Consider the following 18,455-nt stretch of genomic DNA (forward strand, 5'->3'; position numbering starts at 1 on the left):
TTTTAAACAGAGGTGTTTAATTTAAAGACATTATACCTTTAAGCCTTATACATTTTAAGCCTTATAAAATGGCTTTATAAAGATAGAGATTTTAGGTCAGAAAGATACTAGGGCTCTTAAAGTCATGACACTTAAGAGGCAACTACTAAGAGTTAAATTAGGCTTACCTTTCCCCAGAATTGCTTCAGGAGGAATGTTTGTTTGTTTATTTATTTATTTATTTAGAGACAGAGTCTCATTCTGTTGTCCAGGCTGGAGTGCAGTGGCAAGATCTTGGCTTACTGCAACCTCCACCCCACTAGTTTAAGCAATTCTTGTGCCTCAGCCTCCCGAGTAGCTGGGACTAAAGATATGTGCCACCACCCTGGCTATTTTTTGTATTTTTAGTAGAGACAGCGTTTCACCAAGTTGGCCAGGCTGTTCTTGAACTCCTGACGTCAAATGATCCACCCTCGTTGGCCTTCCAGAGTGCTGGGAATACAGGCGTGAGCCACCCTGCCTGGCTGAATGTTTATTTAAAAAAAAAATATGTCAGTATTGATCAAAAGACAGAAAGTTAAATTATACCTCAATAATTTTTTTAAGACAGATATATATAAGGGTTGTTTGTATATCCACATTCATTTAGGAATTGTGTAGATATTGTCTATGATTGAAATAGTTTTTGATCTTTTATCTCTCCCTCCAGTTAGGGATATTAGTTAGGGTCCCTCAGTGATAGGGAAGATGTTTTCTTTGTATCAGGAGGTAAGAGAGAAGGTTGTGAACAAATTAGATTTGGGTTTCCTCCATCCTGGGTGACTTCTGGGTAAAATGGGTGAGAGATGAAGTGTTTGCTTTCTGACAAAGCAGCATGAAGCACTCTCATCATCCCCATGCCAAAGAGTGATTTGCTACTTTGCATTACAAGGAAAGAAGGGTCTTAAACTCTTGGCCTGGATATTCTAGGTGATCCTGAGTCTGCTGTGACTGAGCTTCAATGCATTTGGCACAACCTGAGCTACATGAAGTGTTCTTGGCTCCCTGGAAGAAATACCAGTCCCGACACTAACTATACTCTCTACTATTGGTGAGTATGTACAGTACAATTACTGGAAGACTGATTGTAATTGTGTTGGGAGCCTTTGGATCCAACGTAGTCAAAAAAAAAAAAAAAAAAAAAAAAGAACCGTCTATTTTTTTCTGCAAACTCAGCAAGTGGACAATTTGCTTCAATGAAAAATGCATCTGCCTTTGGTGTCTACTTTTTAAATAAACTTTCTATTTTTAAATATAGATCCTGTATATCACCAGAAAGAATGTACAGAGAGATCCCATATACCCTTCACTCAGTTCCACCCAGTGGTAACATCTTGTGTAACTATAGTGCATTATCAAAACCAGAAAATTGGCATTGGTACAATCCAAAAACCTCAGTCCTATTTCAACAGTTTTACATGCACTCGTGTGTGTGTATATGTACAGTTGTATGCAATTTTATCACGTGTGAAGATATACAATGGTTCCATCACCATAAGGAGTTGCACTTTTATAGCCACACTCAACTCCATCTTAAACCATCTCTCCTTGTATACCCCTCTCCCCCAATCCTCTAACCTCTGGCAACCACTAATCTGTTCTCCAGCTCTTTAATTTTATTATTCCAAGAATGTTACTGAAATGGAATCCTTTTGTATATAACCACTTTAAGACTGGCTTAAAAAAAAAAAACTCAGCGTAATACCCTGGAGATCTGTACAAGTAGTTGTATATCAAGAGGCCACTCCTTTTTATAGCTCAGTAGTATTCCATGATATGGATGTACCAGTTTTTTAAACCATTCATTCATTAAAGGATATCTCAGTTTTTTCCAGTTTTTTGCTATTATGAATAAAACTACTGTAAATATTCACATACAGATTTTTATATGAACATAACTTTTCATTTCTCTGGAATAAATGCCCAAGAGTGCAATTACTGGGTCATATAGTAATTGCTTATTTAGTTTTTTTTTTAATGCCAAACTATTTTCTAAAGAAGTTAGTTCACCTTACATTTCCACTAGCAATGTATGAGTTATTGATGTCTACTTTTAAAAAGGAAAATGATATCATGTCCGGGGTCAAAAAGTTGTTTGTTTGTTTATTTATTTATGTTTTTGAGATAGAGTCTTGCTCTGTCACGCAGGCTAGAGTGCAGTGGTGAGATCTCGGCTCACTGCAACCTCTGCCTCCTGTGTTCAAGTGATTCTCCTGCCTCAGCTTCCCAAGCAGCTGGAATTACATGCATGCACCACCATGCCTGGCTAATTTTTGTATTTTTAGTAGAAACAGGGTTTCAACATGTTGGCCAGGCTGGTCTTGAACTCCTGGCCTCAAGTGATCTGACCATCTCGGCCTCCCAAAGTGCTGGGATTACAGGTGTGAGCCACCACACCCAGCCTCAAAAAGTAGTTTAGCTTCCTGCAAAATAACTTTGATATTTTGATTTTTGATACTTTAGTATTTGGTATTTGTGACTATATCTACTACAAAGTCTGTTAAATTTCTAAGTTAGTCTTCCATCATTCCTTTTAGAGCCTAGAATTACTAGCAACAGAACAAGGAAGAAAGACCAGGTTAATCTGGTTTAATTCAGTAAACCTTTATTTAGAACACTTTGTGGATAAACCACTGAATACACAGCAGAGGCAAAAAAACATATCTCTTCTCTCCTAAAGCTCAAAATATAGAGGAGAAGATAGTGTCTGATACAGTGACCTGCATTAAATTAAATAAGACAGTGTATGAAGGCTGTTGCAGAGGGATAGATAGATTCCTGTGGGAAGTTAGGTTGGCGCTTGGGGTGGTGGTCGAGGGGTGGTGGATGGGTGGATGGAGAGGGGACTGAGAGGCTTTGATGAAGGAGGAAGACTGCCTAGATGGGGGAGTTTCTCTGAGGCTGGCCTCTGGGGAAGAGCATTTTGAGAAATGGAGGTATTTAATCATTGTGATATCAGGGTGGAGAAGGGGAGACCTAGCATAGGCAGTCTGCCTCCACATGGCCTTGTTCCCTGACTGTCATTTGTTAAGACTGCTTCTGAGAGAATGGGATGTGGAGAGCCATGTCCAAGACTTGTGAAGCTACTGGATAAACATGGCCTTTCATGCTAGAGTGTCTATTTTGCCTGATGACATGATGGAAAGCATTTTTGATACATTAAAACACTCATGGCTATATCATGGAATAGAATGCAAAAAAAAAACCCACACATTTTTGGATGAAAACCTCCAAAGTTGCCCCAGGATTCACATCCGCACTCCTCCCTGGTGGAAGGATCCTCCTGGCAAAGTTGGGAAATCCTGCAGGTGGAGCCAGAAGTTCTGTGTGGTTATGTCTGAGGTCTGTTTCTTTTTCCCCCTGATGTAAATCTCATTTGAGGTTTTGTAGTTTCACCTGCTCACTCTTGGTACCTGTTGTTTCTCCTTTACTTAAAACCCTTCAGTGGCTCCCTGGTGGCTTTAGGTTAAAGTCCAAACTCTCCAGCATGACAGACAAATCGCTTTATGACAGACCTGGCCCCTGTCAACCTCTCCAGACTCGGTTGCATCTGTCTCCATGCACCCCCTCCCCTCTTGCAGCCTACCATTCGCCCATAGCAAACTTCTTTCAGTTCCTCAGACTGCTTTCTTCAAATATTCAAACAGAACACTAGATTTCAAACAGACTATTCAAACAGAATAGTGGAAACATTCTGCATCCTCTTGTAGCCTAGGCCTTTCCTTTTCATTTGGATGCCTCTTATTTGTCTTTATCCTTATTTCAGCCCAGACACCATTTCCTCTCCAGAAAGCCTTCCTTGACCTCTCAAATCTAGACATGTGTCCCTTCCTCTTGTCCCACGGCACCTTGCAATTTCTTGTGTCATACTACCCAGCACGTTGTGTTGTCGTTTCCTGTTACTTGGTGGTAGCCTGCTACAGGCTTCAGTTTCTCTTGAGAGCAGGAGCTGTGTCTTATTTCTCCTGGTGCCTGATATGTAGTAGGTATTCCATAAATAAGTTGTGAATGTTTGGTAGGATCCAAAGCTAGAGAATATTCAGGGTTGCGGTGACGACTTACGAGGTATAAGCAACTGAGGAATATTATGGTTCATGAATAAAAAGAGAGAAGGATTGAGTAGATCCAGCTCCCTAAAGAATTGCTAAGAAGGGGCCAAAGAACTAAGCCTTACTAAGAAGGAGTAGTCTGGCTGTTGATGTTGTAGTAAAGTTTAGGGAGAGCTGCTACACAAGCTTTTAAGATGTCTTGTGAGTTGGTAGCATCCATGTGTTTATTGTGCTATTAACCCCTCTTGTTTTCCCTGGAGTCATTATTGGTAAAACCACAGGGAAAACCTTTAAAGAATCTATGTCTATATAAGGGACTGGAAAAGAAGGGAAGAAGTCTTAAAACTGTATCTCATTCCATGGCAGACTGCGTAGGAAATTATTCCAACTTTTAGAATCAGGGTGGCACTGGAGGCAGATGGTGGCCTAGTCCTTGGGGTTCTTCGAAGACAAAAATGGGGAAGTGCCTTGGGGATATACTAGAGAAAACAAAGTCTCAATGCAAATTGTTAAAAGAATGTTTCCTCTGGGTGAATGAATTACAAAAAAACCTGGACTGACCAATTTGAAAAAGCACTCCTCTTCCTCTGGGCTGAAGCAGGCTCTCACCAAAGCTGAGAGCAGATGGTACTTGGGCTGGCTTTCAGCCCTCAGTTGATGTCTTTTTGCAGGGAACAATCTGCACAGCCACTGGAGGTCACTCAAGATGCAATTCCAAGATAGTGGTGGGTCACTAGCATCCAAGGGGGGCAGGTATCAAGGATCCTACTTTTTTTTGCGATAGGGTCTTGCTCTGTTGCCCAAGCTGAAGTACAGTTGGTGTGATCATTGCCCGCTGCAGCTTCAACCGTCCAGGCCCAAGCCATCCCCCCACGTCAGCCTCCTGAGTAGCTGGGATCACAGGTGTGTACTACCATGCCCAGCTAATTTTTGTGTTTTTTGTAGAGATGGGGTTTTGCCATGTTGCCCAGGTTGCTCTCGAACTCCTGGGCTCAAGCCCGCCTCGGCCTCCCAAAGTGCTGGCATTATAGACATGAGCCACCGCACCTGGCCTACTTCTTGTTGTGTACAGTCCCAGAGCTGGTCATCAGCAGGGGCTCTTTCTGTAGTGTAGTTCTGTGCCATCCAGTATAGGAGCCACTGGCTACATGTGGCTAGTTACATTTTAATTTAAATTAATTAAAATTGAATCAAATTAAAACTTCAGTTGCATAGTCTCGCCAGCTACTTTCACAAGTGATGGGTGGCTCTTATATTGGACAGCACAGATAGCAACCATTTCCATAATCCCAGAAAGTTCTGTTGGATGGTGCTGGTATAGAATCTGTATCTTATCCCCTTACCACCCCACAGCTTATTCTTTCTAGAGCCACACTGCTTGGGTTGAAATCCTGGCTCTCTTCCTTACTTTAGTGTGATTTTGGGTAAGTCCCTTCTCTCTCAGCCTTAGTTTTATAATCTGTGAAATGGAGATAGTAATAATAGTGCCTACTTCTTAAGGTTGTTGTGAGGGCTAGTGTTTAGAGCCATGACTACCTGCTAGCATATGTAGAGTAAGCGCTCAATCCATGATAGCTATTATTACTATTGGCCAGGCGCGGTGGCTCACGCCTGTAATCCCAGCACTTTGGGAGGCCGAGGCGGGTGGATCATGAGGTCAGGAGATCCAGACCATCCTGGCTAACATGGTGAAACCCCGTCTCTACTAAAAATACAAAAAATTAGCCAGGCGTGGTGGCGGGCACCTGTAGTTCCAGCTACTCGGTAGGCTGAGGCAGGAGAATGGTGTGAACCCGGCAGGCGGAGCTTGCAGTGAGCCGAGATTGTGCCACTGCACTCCAGCCTGGGCGACAGAGCAAGACTCCATCTCAAAAAAAAAAAACTATTTATTATTATTATTATTGTTATTCATCCCCACTCCTTTGCAGATGCAGTCAGTACACAGTGCTGGCCTCTTCCCGTCTCACAGAATTAGTACCTAACCCATATTTCCTTCCTTCTTGCTCTCCTCTAGATAGATCCTTTCTAATCAAAACCACAAAAGAAAGGGAGTCAAGACACAGTGCTCATTAGCAAGCACCAGAAATGGTTTAGGTACCAGTATAAATCACATCAAACAAACTGCCAGAGACTCTTTTCCCTAACCCCCAACCATAAAATATGGAGTTTTTCTTTCTTTCTTTTTTTTTTTTTTGGAGACAGAGTGTCATTCTGTCGCCAGGCTGGAGTGCAGTGGTGCGATCTCGGCTCACTGCAGCCTCCGCCTCCCAAGTTCCAGTGATTCTCCAGCCTCAACCTCCTGAGTAGCTGGGATTACAGGCACGTGCCACCACACCTGGCTAATTTTTGTATTTTCAGTAGAGACGGGGTTTTACCATGTTGGCCAGGCCGGTCTGGAACTCCTGACCTCAAGTGATTCACCCACTTCGGCCTCCTAAAGTGCTGGGATTACAGGCGTGACCCATGGCGCCTGGCCTGGAGTCATTTTTTGAAATCAAAATAATTCATTGAAACCCTAGGGCAATGACTTATGTCCCTGCAGGGACAGTCTGGCATTGAACAGACCCTGGCCTGAAGAGCTGCAGACTAGTCATGCCAATGAATTTTAGGGATTTTTTTTTTTACCACATTAATCATCTTCTGAGTTGGGAGAATAGTCTTTGTCAATTTCCTTCTCATATCTGCAGTGTGACTCCGCAGATGAATTCAGTATATAAATTTTAACAGGAATCACCTGCTGTTTTAGGTTAATGTTTCACAAGAATTGAAGAAATGTTATCTATTCAGAACCAGTATTTTCCCTTCTATAATTATTTCTAAATTACAACAAAATTGTTTTAAAATTTCATTATCTGAGATCCATGAGCATATGCAGAATACTCAGGGTACAGAAATGAAAAAGGGATCAAGAAGATTGTGCATTCGAGGAGTTCCTTTCATCATTAAAAAACAATTTCACACATGGCTTTCTTTAGTTATGTAAGAAAAATATCATTAAATTTCTTCAGTTTCTGTTTTTGGCTGTGGGCAGAAAACATTCCAGGACTGTGATCCGAAAACTAGTCATGACAATAACTTCATTTTTACAACACTGTTTTCTTCATAAACCACAGGGCGCTGCAATGAGGGGGAAAAGTTTATGTACTACCTATTGAAGGAAAAAAGCATTTTCTATATCGAAGCATTCCTTTGTGCAGCCTTTGAAGGAATAAATACATTAGCTCTGAGTTTTTTTTTTTTTTTTTTTTTAAACTGACTTGCAGCAGAATCTCCTGGAGAATTGCTGTTCAAATGCTGATTCCTAGGTCCTGGCAAAACCTTCTAAATCAGATTTTCTGGGAGAGGGTTTGAGAAACCTGCATTTTAAAGTAGTACAGAGGATTCTGAGGTAACAGGTTAAGGATTTGGGACTCTTTAGTCTTAGTTCATTTTTCTTAAAATTGTCTTCCTTTTCTGCAAAACCTTTGTGCAACTCCCTTTGTGGCTGATGATGCAAGACTTGACTCTGTCTTCTGCCAGTTACTACAAAATAGTTCTCTGATAGCCTAGATTAAAAAAATAGTGTAATAAACACATTGTCTGCCTGCGCTGGGCTAGGTTCTGATGGATGATCTTTGGGGAAAGGTATGTGTAGAGGAGAAATGGGAAATAAGGTACCTGCAATACTGCTTATGGAAGACAGTTAAAGCCACACAGTGGAGTGAGACACTTAGAAAGCCATTATGTTTTAGAACATTGACCTGGCAGTGATTGGAGGGCACTAATAATGAAGGTCAGGGCGGTCAATCTGAAGAAGCAATGGAGCCTGTAGTCATTAGGGTATGAATCTCAGGGTGTGGGCAATGGGTGTATCATAAAAGACGAGGATCCATGAAGCTTTGCAAAGGAAGAAAGAACAGAATTTGGTGATAGAATACAGGGAACAGAGGTGGGGGAAAAGGTGATTTTAATTTAAATTATCTAATCTAGGAGCCCAAAGAAAATGAGCTCTCACTGATAATGGGAAGGTTGGAAGAAAAAACAGTTTGGTGGGGAAGAGGGTGCATGATGTGTTTTGGACACTGGATTTGAGGCAACAGTAGAACACTCAAATGGAGCAGTTGGAAATCTGGGATTAGTTCTGAGGTGAGATGTCAGGATTAGGAATTACCAGCATAGAAACTGTAGTCGAGGGATGAGGCAGTGATAAACTGGAGGTGAGTGGATGAGGGAGTCAGAAAGAGGGAAGAATGTGAGTAGTCCTCCTACTCCCCCTCTACTGGAAGAGGGAGGAGGGAACGGAACAAGCCAAGAAACAAGGAAGGAGCAGGGCAGAGGGACCAGAGGAGGAATCATAGAATTCAGCAGATAGGCATTTTCAAGAAGCATGAAACTTCTAATCCCAGCCTTAGAATGTCTTCTCTTATACGGAAGAAATAGGCCTCCTGTAGTCTCTATAGCTGCTGACAGTACCAGTGTTCATCAAAAAGGAACAATCTAGGCTGGGTGCAGGGGCTCACACCTGTAATCCCAGCACTTTGGGAGGCTGAGGCGGGTGGATCACTTGTGGTCAGGAGTTCGAGACCAGCCTGGCCAACATGCTGAACCCCTGTCTCCACTAAAAATACAAAAATTAGCTGGGCGTAGTAGTGCGTGCCTGTAATCCCAGCTACTCGGGAGGCATGAGAATCGCTGGAACTTGGGAGGCGGAGGCTGCAGTCAGCTGAGATCGTGCCACTGTACTCCAGCCTGGGCAGACAGAGTGAGACTCTGTCTCAAAAGAAAAAAAAAAAAGCAGAAAACAGTCTTTTCTTCCTAGCATATGAAATGAGTCACATTGTAAAACAGGGTTTTTTTTTTAAAGTTATCTTGCCTATTGCAAATATTGCTTTTCATGGACATCTCAGTCATTAAAAAGAATTCTGCCCTTTTTTTTTTTTTTTTTTTTTTGTGGAAGGGTCTCACTCGGTTGCCCAGGCTGGAGTGCAGTGGTGCAATCTCAGTTCACTGCAACCTCTGCCTCCCAGGTTCAAGAGATTGTCCTTCCTCAGCCTCCTGAGTAGCTGGGATTACAGGCACCTGCCACCACACCCGGCTAATTTTTGTATTTTTGGTAGAGACAGGGTTTCACCATGTTGGCAAGGCTGGTTTCCAACTCCTGACCTCAAGTGATCCACCTGTCTCAGCCTCCAAAAGTGCTGGGATTACAGGTGTGAGCCACCGTGCCCAGCCCGCTCTTATTTCTTGAATACTCTGTTGAATATAATGCAGAAGATTGTCTCATTTTATCTTGTAGGCACAGAAGCCTGGAAAAAATTCATCAATGTGAAAAGATCTATAGAGAAGGCCAATACTTTGGTTGTTCCTTTGATCTGACCAAAGTGAAGGATTCCAGTTTTGAACAACACAGTGTCCAAATAATGGTCAAGGATAATGCAGGAAAAATTAAACCATCCTTCAATATAGTGCCTTTAACTTCCCGTGGTAAGTTTTAGAAGTCCTCTAAAACAGTATGGATAAAAAGTGTGTTATATCTTTTGCACAATCAATACAAATAATAAAAAACGATGATTTTGGGTTTAAGATCTTCTGAAACAAGGGACTACATTGATGTATAACTTTATTTGATAGATCCTTTTTAAAGAAGTAAACTTGGAAATTCTTTTTATTGAACACATGTGCCAGATGGTTTATCCTTGTTTAGAGTACACTGAGAGTTAGAACAGTTAGTTGTAGAACCAACATTGGAATTGTCTTAGTTCATCGTTTGTGTGGTATTTTCTGGTATTCTGTTGCTTATAACAGAATACCAGAAACTGGGTAATTTATAAAGAAAAGGAATTTATTTCTTACAGTTCTGGAGGCAGGGAAGTGGAAGGTCAAGGGGCCAAATCTGGTGAGTGCCTTCTTGTTTGTGGGAACTTTTTGCAAAGTCCCAAGGTAGCACAGGGCATCACATGGTGAGGGAGTTGAGCATGCTAGCTCAGGTCTCTCTTCCTCTTTGTATACATCCACCAGTCCTACTCCCATGATAACCCATTAATCCATTAATTGATCAATAGATCAATCAATTCATGAAGGCAGAACCCTCATGACCCAATTATCTCTTTAAAGGTCCAACCTCTCCATACTGCCACATTGGGGATGAAGTTTCAACATGAGTTTGGGAGAAGCTAAACATTCAAATCATAGCAGGAACCCAGGCCATCTGACTCTAGGGTCTAGTCTCTTGATACTTAAAGAGGATGATACTCATAATGATCATATGTAGTTCCTGAATAATCTGTCTCTTAGAAAAGGCATAGACTTAAGGTAGTATAATCGGGTGATATTCAAAATATTTAACATTCTGTATGGCATGGGCACTGATCAGTTAGAAAAACCAGTATGGCCATAACTGAGGGTGCCAGCTGCATGTCAGCCTGTTAGAAAGCACCCTCAACTTGAACACAAAATATCTGATGAGGTTCTAACTCCTCCACTTTGGGCAAGACATATAAACCCCCTTCAAATATTTCCTTATCTGTGAAATGGAATATATAATCTCTATCTTAAAAAATTGTCATAAGGTCCAAATGACATAAAGCCTATTAACGCATTTTGTAAATTACTAAAGCAAATTCCATAAGCGTAATGGTTCATTTGTTGAAATATCCCAACTGAGAGCTCAGATTCTGGCTTAGATAGTCATAGAAGTGAATTCTAATAGGGTACCAAAGTCAGCTTACTTTGTAGGCCAAGGGAGTGAGGTTGGAGTATTTTGCCTGGTGGGGTAAGCTGAAGCAGAGCCCTTCTCTTTGTTTGGCAGATTATCTTAGATGACCTTTTAAGTCTTATTTTGCTGTTTTTCTCTCTGGATATTAATGGTGACATAAAGGAAGAAGGAAGAGCCTTCTCAGATAGAAGATGATATCTTCAAGTTGTTTTCTGTTAATTACCCATTATCTTCTATTGCTTGATCTTAAGTATAGCTGACTCCTGAAAAAGTAAATTGACCAGGCTAATGCATTTTTAAAAATAAATTATTTTTTTCTTTTTCTGAGACAGGGTCTCTGTTGCCCAGGCTGGAATGCAGTGGTGTAATCACAGCTCACTGCGGCCTTGACCTCCCGGGCTCAAGCTATCCTCCCATCTTAGCCTCTCAAGTACCTGGGACCACAGGCGTGTGCCACCACGCCAGGCTAATTTTTGTATTTTTTGTATAGACGGGGTTTTGCCATGTTTCCCAGGCTGGTCTCAATCTCCTGAGCTCAAGCGATCTACCCACCTTGGTTCCCAAAGTATTTTATTCTTAATTGTGGTTATAAACACACAACATTAAAATTACCATCATAAACATTTTGAATGTACAGTTTGGTAGTGTTAAGTATATTCACATTGTTGTGCAGCAGATCTTTAGAACTTTTTCATCTTGCAAAACCGAAACTCTGTTCATTAAACATTAATTTCTCCTCCCCTCCGCCCTTAGCAACCACCTTTCTACTTTCTGTTTCTATGAATTTGACTACTTAAGATATCTCATAGGAGTGGATTCATATAATATTTGTCTTTTGTGACTGGCTTATTTTACCTAGCATAATTTCCTTGAGGTGCATTTATGTTGCAGTGTGTGTCAGAGACTAAGCCAATGTTTTAATGGTGCTCTTTGATTGGCATTAATAAGTGACAACTAGGGAAGCCCCTTGTATCTGGTGCCTTATTACTCATCAGGTGGAAGTACATCTGGATCCCAGCCTTTCTTTATTCTCTATGTTGCATCTAGATGTCCTGATTATACGCTGGCCATTTTCTAACCAGATGCACGTCAGAGTTCATATCATCTGCTAGATACCCAAAATATGTTCCTTAAATCCATTTTACTAGGCAGTTTTAAATAAACTTCTTCTGTAATTGTGGCTAATCAGAAATTCTAAAACTATATATCTGATCATGAAAGGCCACTAAATGCATCAGCTCTGTTTTGATTTAACTTTATGAACCCTACATATATATACAGTTGTCTCTCAGTATTTGTGGGGGATTGCTTCCAGGAACTTCCAAGGATACCAAAATCCATGGATGCTCAAGTCCCTGATAAAAAGTAGCATAGTACTTGCATATAACCTATGCATATTTTCTCATATACTTTAAATCATGTCTACATTACTTATAATACCTGATACAATGTAAATGCTATGTAAATAGTTGTTATATTATCTAGGGAATAAATGAGAAGAAAAAACTCTGTACATGTTCAGCACAGATGCTATTTTTTAAAAAATATTTTCAGTTCATGGTTGGTTGAATTTATGAATGTCGAATCCATGGATATGGAGGGCCGACTGTGTGTGTGTTTGTGTGTATAATCAAACTTTGGAAGCTTACTTGTGTTCTGTTTTTGTTTTTCAGTGAAACCTGATCCTCCACATATTAAAAACCTGTCCTTCCACAATGATGACCTATATGTGCAATGGGAGAATCCACAGAATTTTATTAGCAGATGCCTATTTTATGAAGTAGAAGTCAATAACAGTCAAACTGAGACACATAATGTTTTCTACGTAAGGTTTTAAAATTACTGTTTTTATTTGGCTATTTTTCTTTTACTTGAATTTCTTACATTGAAATATCAATGAAACATAGCTCTTAAATTTGTCACCTTATGATGATGAAGGTAATGAAACTTCTTGTCTAAAATAAGGCATGGTGGAAGATTTGAAGATTTATGGTATGATAGTATCAGCTGCAAGTTTCAAGCCATTTATTCATGTGTAAGCTTCTTAGAAAGGCCTACTAAATGATAATTCATCTGCTCAACACATTCTTATTAAATATCTACCACATGCGAAGCACTCTTTTGTGTGCTAGGGGTAAGGCAGTGAACATGACACCTGACAAGTTTTTTTCTTCATGAAACCTACATAATAGAAAACGTAAGTAAATAAGCAAGCTAATTTCAGAGCATGAGTGCTGTGAAGAAAATAAAATGGGCTGATGTAGTAGAGTGACTGGGAGAACCGGAGGGAATATTAGGTAGGGAAATCATCTGAGGTAATAACATTTAAGATGAGACCAGAATGATGAGCAGGCACTGGCCATGTGAAGATCTGGGTGTAGGGGGTCAGCAGATACAGACTCTGAGGCAAGAATGAGCTTAGCATATGTGAGAGAACAGAAAGGAGGGTGGTGTGGCCAAAATGTAGCAGGAAAAGATGTCTAAGCAGTAGGCAGACATCAGATCATGCGGATACTTTGGAGGCTCTGATAATACCATTGTTTTCTTGGAGTTTGTGGCATCTAAAGTAATCAGATTTGAGTAGTCAATATTTGTTGGATTATGTGCCTGTATGCTATTCAGAATCAAATGCAGAACATGCTAATTAGAGGCCCTGTAGGACACTGACCAGAGTGTACTATAATCTCAGGACATCAGTCCAGTTGTTCTGCTTTAAGGTAAAGGTCACAAACTAGGGCCTCACACTTTTTTGTTTGAAACACAAAGTCGTGTTTTGTTTGTTTCTTTGTTTACTAGATTTGAATTTTTTGCCCAGATTTTAAATCATAGTACCTTAAGAGTGTGTGTCCATAAGATGGCGCCTTAAGACCATGAAGACTGCACCACTCACTTGTCTGCTACCTGCCTGGACCCTTTGTGTGTCTGAGTTTTAGAGATTAGAAGTGAAGTGTTTTATATTGGCTTTTAAAGGAGCCTAGCATCTCGCACGTGGGTAAATTCCTTGGTCCAGTTGTTTTAGCTCGTCATGGAACTTTCAAAATGCTTGCTAAAATAAGCCAGTGTTGACAGGCTATAATTCCAACTCCAGAGGGAGTGACCAAGTCCACAGCAGAACAGAACAGCAAATGCTCTTCTGGGCATTTGCGTTACGAATCCTTCTGTTGAAATATAATAATCATTACTAGTACCAGAAATTAAGTGCCCCATGAAATACAGCAAAGGGAAAAATCTAAGGGCTTCCATGTGGAAGGGGGCTGGTGCTTGAATTTACAACAAAAGGAGTTATCAGAAAGCTGAAATACACTTGTTTACTCCAGTCTTTACTGTTCTCTCCTGTCTGAAATCCTGAGATGCATGTCTGAAATCCTGAGATAGTATTCATTTGCCACTCAATTATTTTCTGCTGTTTAACCTATCACATGTATGCATTTTCTCTCCACTGAAAATACAGACTCCTACAGAAAACCAAACGCCACATGTTCTCACTTATAAGTGGGAGCTGGACAATGAGAACACATGGACATATAGAGGGGAACAACACATACTGGGGCCTGTTGGGGGTGTGACGGGAGGAGGGAGAGCATCAGGAAGAACAATTAATGGATACTGGGCTTAATACCTGGGTGGTGGGTTGGTCTGTGCAGCAAACCACTATGGCATACGTTTACCTATGTCACAAACCTGCACACCCTGCACATGTACCTCAGAATTTAAAAGTTGATATTTTTTAAAAAAAGAAAATATAGACTCCTGTAGGAAGGAGTTGGGTGCTGTCTACTTTGTGCAGTTCCTGCTACTAAATAGCAGCTAACCTGTATTGAGTGATTACTATGTGCTACGTATCTTAATAAGCACTATATCTGAATTGTTTCATTTAATCTTCACAATAACCCTAAGGATCTAGGTCCTGTTATTTTGTCTCCATCTTACAGATAAGAAAACTTAGTTACTCCTAAGGTCACATTTTTAGTAAGTGGTAGAATCAATATTTAACCAAAGTTGTAACGCTAAAACTTGGATTCTTAACCACTAGAGACCACCTCAATACTTCCTCTTAATAGCAATAGCTATCATTCATTAAGTGTTTATGGTGTGCTACAAAGATGCTCTTCTATGTGCTTCTTAATACAGTAGCTCATAGCAACCCATGAAATAGAAACTATTTTAACCTACATTTTATTGAAAAACTAAGGCTCAGAGAGGTTAAGTAACTTGCTACAAGCCACACAGCTAATAAGTCAGTAACACTTCAAAGGTTGGTTGGTCTCCATGTATTTAACTTTGACCAAGAATACTTAGCATAATGTCATGTGCACAATCATCATTTAATAAATTATTATTGAATTGAGTTACTTTTTTTTTTTTTTTACAAACTTCTGAACTGAAGAGAACACATACACTATGGAAGTTATCTACCTAAATCAGAACTATTTTCTATTTGGAATTAACTGTTTGTACACTTGAGTTTAATATTCTCTCTCCTAGCAGATGTAGAATGTCATCAGTTTTTTGTGTGCTCACAGATTTTGAGCTCTGCTGCTTAGATTTTTCTTTTTTTTCCTTTTTGAGGAATTATTTTGCCTGGTGTTACACTTAAGAGGGGGAAGTAAGCGGGAACATGAACTGGTACCATCGCATGGGGGCTATGGTCAGAGGTAGCTCATGACAGAATTATGAAGTAAGGAACAACTTGTCTGTGACCACCCCCCACCCCCCACCCCCACCTTCCCAGCAGACTGTCTTCTTGGTGCCCTGGCTTTCCTTCTCGTAGTGGTCTCTGAATAGCCAGTAAACTATGCAGGGGGATTTACATTTGAACAAGAGCCTAGAGACCTAAATCTACAGGTTGATTCGCCAAGTTTGGGATTTCTATATATGGGAGATGGTCCAGGGGAGGAGGGACATCAATTTGCAATATGATCCCTCAACTGGTAGTTGATGCTTGTGATTCCCCAACAGGTCTACGATTCTAAATGGCCAGTAATAGGGTATACTAGCCCCCTGAGTGGGTTTTTTTTCTCAACCTCTGTATGAAATATTGAAAGGATGTCCCTTCATCATTTGCTTGGCCTCTCAGCTCTTTACACAGGCTGGTAGAAACTATTTAGTGAATGACATTGAATGTCAAAAATAATAGCTATGTGTTCTGGTCTTGGTTCCAAGTTTAAACGTCTCTTTGATAGAAGTTGACTATTTAAGCAACAGATTTTCATGTGTTTTTTACTCCATTTTGGAAATACTTGCATTTAAGGAAATTAGTATTCTCTTTACATTAGACAGCAAGTGACTTTCATTGTGTGGAGGAGAATTTTACATTACACTTTCTTTTCTCCAACCCAGTCAAGTTTTATATCTTATACTCTCAACAAGGGACACTGGTTTCTTGCTCCCTGTCTCTTTTTAAAAAATTTTTACTGAATTATAATACACGATCAAAATTACACAAATCATAACCTGTAGCTCAATGATTTTTCACAAATGATTTTTCACCTATGTAACCAGCACCACAGAAGCCCCCTCATAATCCCCTTCAGTTGCTATCTTCCCAAAGAGCAGCTACTCTCCTGGCTTCTAATCCCATAGATTGATTTTGTTGCTACTTTAAAACTTTATATAAATGGAATTATACAGAACGTACTTTTTTTTTTTTCGAGACAGTCTTGCTCTGTCACCCCGGCTGGAGTGCAGTACAGTGGTGCAATCTCAGCTCACTGCAACCTCTGCCTCTCGGGTTCAAGCGATTCTCCTGTCTTAGCGTGTGGAGTAGCTGGGATTACAGGCACACGCCATCACGCCCAGCTTTTTTTTTTTTTTTTTGTATTTTTTAGTAGAGACGGGGTTTCGCCATGTTAGCCAGGCTCCTGGCTCTCAAACTCCTGGCCTCATGTGATCCACCCTCCTCAGCCTCCCAAAGTGCTGGGATTACAGGCGTGAGCCACTGTGCCTGGCCCAGAATGTACTTTTTTGTGTGTTTGCCCTATTTTTCACTCAACATTATGTTTATGAGATTCACCAATGTTGTTTCTTATCTCTGTAGATGGTACGTTCTCACTACATTCATTCCATTGTGTGAATATACCATACTTTATCCATTCTCCCATTGATGGACATTTGGATAGTTTCCAATTTGGTTTTATGAATGGAGTTTTTATGAACGTTCACATACTTGTCTCTTGGTACACGTGTGTACATTTGTGTGGGGCATTTATATAGGCATATATGGGTCATAAGGTTACGTATGATTGTCTCTAGTAGATAATAACAGTTTTCTTAGATGGTTGTGCCAGTTTACACTACTAAGCAGAAATTGTGAGTTCTAGATGCTTCATATCCTCACAACACTTGTTCTTGTCAGGTAAGTGTGTGTATTGTTGTCTTGTGGATTTAATTTGCATTTTTCTCATGACCAGTGATGTTGAACACTTTTTCAGATGTTTATTCGCAACTTGTTTATCCTCTTATGAAGTGCCTGTTCAAGTCTTTTGCCAGTTTTTTTAAAATTGGGTTTTCTGTCTTTGCCTTATTAGTAGGGTAAGAAAAAATATATATGCAAGTCCTTTGTCAGAAATTGCAAATATGTTCTCACACTCTATGCATTGCCTGTTTTATTTCCCTATAAGGTGTCATTTGATCAACAAATGTTTTTAATTTTAATATAGATGACTTTATCAAAAAATTCCCTTTATGGTTAATATGGGAGGCTTTTTTTGGTGTTGTTTAAGAAATATTTCCCTTCTTCAAGGTCATTAAGATATTCTATGTTTTCATCTAAAAGCTTGCTATAGTTATGTATTTATTAATTTATTTTATCTTACACATTTAAATCTGCAATATATCAGGAACTGATTTTGCGAATAGCGTGAGGTAGGGGGTCAAGATTCTTTTTTTTTCATATGCACCATTTATTAAAAAAGGCCAACCTTTTTTCACTGTACCTGATCATCTTTTAATGGGATAAAAGGAAAGCTTGTTAGAAATGACTACGTGATAAAAAATGGGTTTTTAAACATTTAGAACTCATTAGTTTATTTATTTATTTTTATTTTCAAGGTCCAAGAGGCTAAATGTCAGAATCCAGAATTTGAGAGAAATGTGGAGGTCAGTAAATTCAACATTAGCTATTTGGGTTTAGACTTAGGAGCAGTTGGGGGTGGAGCATAGCCTAAATATGAGCTGCTTTGAGAAAAACAAATTACTTTGTTCCGAGAGTTATTGCCAATTTTTTCGAAAAATCAAAAGATAATTTGAATTGCAATCCAAGTCTTAATCATAGACAGAATTTGGCAGATAATTATGTTATGATTCAATAACAGTGAAAAAGAATAAACTGGTAATATTCCTTGTGTATTTTTATTTTATGCCTAAGAATACATCTTGTTTCATGGTCCCTGGTGTTCTTCCTGATACTTTGAACACAGTCAGAATAAGAGTCAAAACAAATAAGTTATGCTTTGAGGATGACAAACTCTGGAGTAATTGGAGCCAAGAAATGAGTATAGGTAAGAGAACAGAATTTTTATTAAAATTTAAAACATTGATGTATAAAAACTAAGCTGAAGCAGAAAATAGACGGGGGAAAGGGACTGTCATGCTCTCTTGATGTCAGGAAAAGAGTACTTACAATTGAAATTTATTTTCTTTTTAATCACTTTCAAACCACTCAGGGTTAATTGACAGTATACAGTTATTTAGAA

General features: G+C 39.8%; 1 protein-coding gene across 1 annotated transcript in view; it reads left to right on the top strand.

Annotated features, from left to right (window-relative positions):
• Nucleotides 1–18,455, top strand: part of IL13RA1 (interleukin 13 receptor subunit alpha 1) — a 69,750-nt gene that overhangs the window by 23,861 nt on the left and 27,434 nt on the right. Inside the window, exons 5-9 of the mRNA XM_030806517.1 lie at nt 949–1,069; nt 9,343–9,530; nt 12,435–12,586; nt 17,812–17,859; nt 18,128–18,260. Coding sequence (XP_030662377.1) covers nt 949–1,069; nt 9,343–9,530; nt 12,435–12,586; nt 17,812–17,859; nt 18,128–18,260 — 642 coding nt within the window. The remainder of the gene's footprint in view (nt 1–948; nt 1,070–9,342; nt 9,531–12,434; nt 12,587–17,811; nt 17,860–18,127; nt 18,261–18,455) is intronic.

This window comes from Nomascus leucogenys, chromosome X (genome assembly GCF_006542625.1).
Source record: "Nomascus leucogenys isolate Asia chromosome X, Asia_NLE_v1, whole genome shotgun sequence".
Classification (NCBI taxonomy): domain Eukaryota; kingdom Metazoa; phylum Chordata; class Mammalia; order Primates; family Hylobatidae; genus Nomascus; species Nomascus leucogenys.